Raw genomic sequence first — 5,042 nt, forward strand, 5'->3', positions numbered from 1 at the left:
TTTTTAATAATATTAATAATATTTAAATACATATCCATCAACTAATCATCAATTTATAAATGTGTTTTTTTTCTAAAGATCTAAGAATTTTACATGTTTCTAATAACAATCTCAAATTTATTTTCATATTTTTGGTTTAGTGTTTCACCTCATAAACATATGATACATGCTCTCACACTTGTTTCAAGTATTTTACATGTGTCACATCTCTGGGAAGGCTACTCAATTTTTTACTTCTTATTCTATATATGCAAGGAGATCATTATACATTTACACACTTTTATGATAATTTTTTGACTAATTCTTGTTACATACATTCTTTTATGAGAGTTCTTAAAATTTTGCATTCATAATTTACTGATCCAGCTTTCCAAATTTTCTCTAAAAACTTTAAAAATATGTTTTTTCAAACATATTTAAAATCCATATATTACATGTACCATTTCTGAAATAAGGTACACCCAATGAAACCATTAGATTTTCCATTCATGTCATCTCACAGAAATAGAAACATAAGTTGACCTAAAACACATCGTAATCAGCATCTTTTATATACTATGTATCTTTATTTTATTATATAGTTCATACAACTAATTTCTACTGAACATTCATATAATTAAGATAGCCTATGGAATTGGTACATTGGTAATGTTCTATTTCCACTGGCTTTGAAAAACTTATAGCAATAGTCTTAACCCCTAATATTTTTCATGTTATCTGAATTCAATCCTTAAGTTGTATGATCTTCACTTGATCAGGCAGCTTAGCAGAGACCTTTCCCTTTGGAATTTGGACGTTCAATACACCATTCTCTATCTTGGCCTCTATTTTGTCACTGTCAATATTATCCGGAAGCTTGAATCTTCGCACGTATCCCTCCTCCCACCACTCTGCACGACGCTCTTCTCCATTGCCCCTGCTATTTTCATTCTGCTTCTTCCATTGCCCACTAATCTCAAGAATGCTCCCATCCTCCACAATCACCTGAATATCATTTTTAGTTAAACCTGCCAAACAAAAACAAAAATCTTAACTAGAGCTATTAGATTTTCGTTAACATAGAATAGTTTTTCTCATCAACGTTTTAGTTTATAGATTCATTAGGTATAGATCATAGAACCATGAAAACATAAGAATAAAGAAAATATGATCTGATATATTGATGAAAATTCTAAACTACCAAATAGAAAAGCTGTCAAAGAATTCTAAAACATAAGCAAGTTAAAACTACTAGTAAAAACTGTATAAGCTACGTAAACAAGAGAGTTAAAACTACTAATTATACAGTTAGCAAAGCAAAATAAAACCAGCATGCAGAGATGGGTTATATACCTGGGAGTTGGGCAAGGAGAATGTGGCTATTGTCAGTTTCAGTCCAGTCGATGAGAGAAGTGTTTGCAATGGCTTCTAAGTCATCGAAATCCCAGAGTGGAAAAGGCTGTGATGGATCCCAGAGAGTCCCGAAGAGGCAGGGATCAAAGAGGTGACCTTCTCCGAATACTGAATTCAACCTTGGCATGATGATTGATTGAAGTAGCTCCTCTGTCTCTACGTCCAATTCGCTGTTGTAGTCATCTGCAAAGGCTTGGGATAAGGCCATTCTGCACTTGTTAAGCAATTGAGTATCTTTGAGAAAGCAAATGAGGCAAGTACACCGATGGATTTTACTCTGTGGTTCGGTGGCATATATAGAGCCGGTTTTGGATTCGATTGCTTTAATGTTTTTGTTTGTATGCATGCTTTTCTAGAATTTCGTGGTTAATAATTGAGTATCGGAATAAAGAAACGCATGCTTTGTTAAAGTGATTCAAAGTGAAGAAGATAAGTAGATTATTCTCGAAAATACCACCGAAAGGAGTCGGCTTAAATTTTTGTAAACCATAGCAAGATGTAGATGCGACTGCCTCACATTAGAGGGGAAAAGTTTAGCTAATTATAGAATTGGATTCATGAAAGTTCAACTTTATCTAATAATGGTGTAATGTTTAAGTAGGTTTTATTTCAATTAATTATGTTGTAGGATTAATGAAAGTGTCATTTTAATATTGTAATAGAGGATGGATACAAAGGTGTCACTTCAATTAACATATATTATCTTTTGAAATAAATTGCATTAATATTGTGTATTAGTTTTTAGGTTAGAAAAATATAATGAATATATGTTAATGTGTTGGATTAAGTGGATATGCTTTAATGTGAAGGTAAACAAAAGATAGTCCCATATTATAACTTCTAATTCTAAGGAAAAGTTTCATATTAAAGATGATTCATGCATGTTTTAAAGTGTTTAAGGATGTAAGCATCATATGTATGATCTAAGTAAGGTTGGAAGGATTACATGAATGTGGGAAGTTTAATATAACATTATGTCAAAACTATTGGAAAAAGAAATCAAAAGATAATACCATTATGTCAAATAATGACAAACATACCATATCATATAACAAAAATCTTATATTAGAGAATAAAGAAGTTTAGTTAGATTGAAAGATTACATCTATAAATGTCTCCAAGTGGGAAAACCAAACAAAATGGTTTGTGTTGGTGTTAAGTGTCATAACTATAAAAGGGTTAACGATATTTATAGTAAGTACAATATATAAGGGTTAGGCAAAAAATGTTGGATCAAAAACACCCTCATGAAAATAAAATATTTACCATGATTTATCTACATTTCATTGGGATATAATTACGTTTACTTTAAATGCCTTTGTAAAGATACATATTTTAACTTCCTAAACTATCCAACCACCTTACAACATGCAATTATTCACATCCCCACATTCATAAACATCAAATTAATATAAATAAAATATTTTAGTTCACATTTGGATAACAAAAAAAATTAGTTACTGCGTTTGCCTTTTTCCTCTTTTGTCATTTTTTAATATGGGCGTCAAACTTTTCCAAATTGAAATTGAAATTTGGATGATGACCTGGATGATGACCAGGATGCTGACTGGGTGGCTAATGTGGGAGTTGTGCCTGATGCCTAATAAGATAAGTGACGACATGAATGTTATTAATTCCTTTTCTGATGTTAGAAGTATGGAGCTTTTTCTACTCCACTTCACCTTAATTACTAAGGATGAGGAAATAATTCAACAGAAAGGCAGTGGTTTCATAAGTGATATTTTCCATGATGCGAGATGTCCTTTCATATGTGGGGATAGTGGTGAAGATCATTTTAAAGAAAGCCTTTTTGGTAAGTGTTTTTTATCTGGTAGGGTTAGAATTACGAGTTGTCATTTCTTTGTGTGTCACTTTCAGACTTTCTGCCATAACATTGTGCCTATGTTTTTTGAAATGGGGAGCCCTTTGAAGAGGACAGAGCCTAAAATCTATAAGGAGATTAAAAAAAATGAAGAGGTGTGGGACCCTTTCCACAGAGAGGGTATGACTCCCTTCTTCTTAGCCATGAAGGGTTATAACAAATCCCTTTCAGTGAGATTCTGCAACTCTTGGCGGAATGGCGAAGTTCCAATTGATCATATTTTCTTTGTTGTTTCACTAGAGCTTATAGCAGAGGTAACCAGGTTGAAGGATGAGGGCAAGAAAGCCAAGAAGAAAATTTTGAGAGATTACAAGCATTGCATGAAGATTTTTTTTGAAAAAGGAGAGAAGTTGGTGGTGGTGCACAATGGGTATGGTCCTTCTATCCTTCCTAAGCCCTTTGCTATTGTGAGTTAATTTGTTACGGACTACTTTACCTTAAAAGGTCACTACACCTCTGTGGATGGCTATCATTTCCCCATCTTGAACCACATTAGGCATGGCGATAGAATTAATCTACCCTATTTTCTCTTCACTTTGCTTTTTGCAAGTATTTCTAATGGTGCTAACCCGCCACTCCATCAAGGGTTTATTTATATCATGTATTAGTATGCGTTTGATCATTCCCTCATCACAATCATCCGCTCACTCTCCCAAGGAATTTTGGGCATAATAATGAGGCCCAATGCTCCTCTATCAAAATTGAGCTTGTTGAGGCCAACCCCTTGCTTCGAGTGACAATAACCCTATTGCAAAATCTAAAGGCAAAAAGCCTTGTGTCAAGCTAGAGGTGGAAACCCTAGAAGTGGCTTTGCTTAAAACCAACCCTGATAAAAGAAAGTCAAAAACCCCAAAAAATAGCCTTGTTAAGGCTAGAAAGTTTGATAAAGACCCTAGCGAGAGGAATATCACTACTGACCTTGAATTACAAGATTTTGAGAAAGAACATGATGAACCTCATGATAAAGAAAAGAAAGAGGGTAGCTCTGGTGAGAGAAGGTTAGCCCATCTCCTTGCTAAAGATAGGAAAGTCAAAATTAAGCCCATTGATGCTTCCCTTGAACTGATTGAGGAGTTCAGCTTGAATGATGATGATGAATCCTGTAATGAGGATATAGAGGATGAGGAATTTCAAGTGGAAGAGGAGGAACAAGAGGAGAAATATAAGGAAGAGTTGGATGATGAGAGTGAATCTCTGGAAGATAAGGAGGATTCTGAATCAATTTCCCCGCCTCATAACTCTCTGGATAATGTGGAAATGGTGCCCTGCTCTCAAAAATCCCCTACTGATATGGAGAATCGTAGTGCCAAAAAGAAGCATAACTAAATAATTGAGTTGCAGGTCAAGGTAATGAATGTTGAAGCCAAGGTAGAAGAATATAAGTAGGGATAACAACAAATGGATAGGTCCTTAAGATCTCTATGTGCTATCACTTATGGCATAATGTGGAAAGCGGCCATGGGATTTGTCTCGGGGTAAAGCAGGATGAAGAAAAAAGCTAAAAAAGTGGGGAAGCATGGAAAAGCGTAGGAGGAAGAGAAGAAAGATGACACTCCATATCTAGATATCTAGAATGAGAAGATGCAGTGAATGGAGTAGGAATGGAACCTTATCAAGGAGGACTAAGATGCATCTGAATTAGTTTCCTTTTTTTGGTCTATGATGATTTTAAAAATAAATAAATAAATAAATAAATAAATAAATAAATATATATATATATATATATATATATATATATATATGTATATTTAAAGACTCTTATATGAAT

The 5,042-nt window shown here is 33.9% G+C and overlaps 1 protein-coding gene across 1 annotated transcript; it reads right to left on the minus strand.

Annotated features, from left to right (window-relative positions):
* Window positions 1-386: 386 nt before the first annotated feature.
* On the minus strand, window positions 387-1,653 carry LOC131036218 (16.9 kDa class I heat shock protein 3). Its single transcript, XM_057968065.2, has 2 exons — window positions 1,333-1,653; window positions 387-1,007 (listed from the first exon to the last, which is right to left on the minus strand). Exons 1-2 carry the CDS (start codon window positions 1,598-1,600, stop codon window positions 724-726), a joined length of 552 nt encoding a protein of 183 aa, XP_057824048.1. The 5' UTR covers window positions 1,601-1,653; the 3' UTR covers window positions 387-723.
* Window positions 1,654-5,042: the final 3,389 nt, after the last annotated feature.

The sequence above is a fragment of the Cryptomeria japonica genome, chromosome 6 (assembly GCF_030272615.1).
Source record: "Cryptomeria japonica chromosome 6, Sugi_1.0, whole genome shotgun sequence".
Taxonomy (NCBI): domain Eukaryota; kingdom Viridiplantae; phylum Streptophyta; class Pinopsida; order Cupressales; family Cupressaceae; genus Cryptomeria; species Cryptomeria japonica.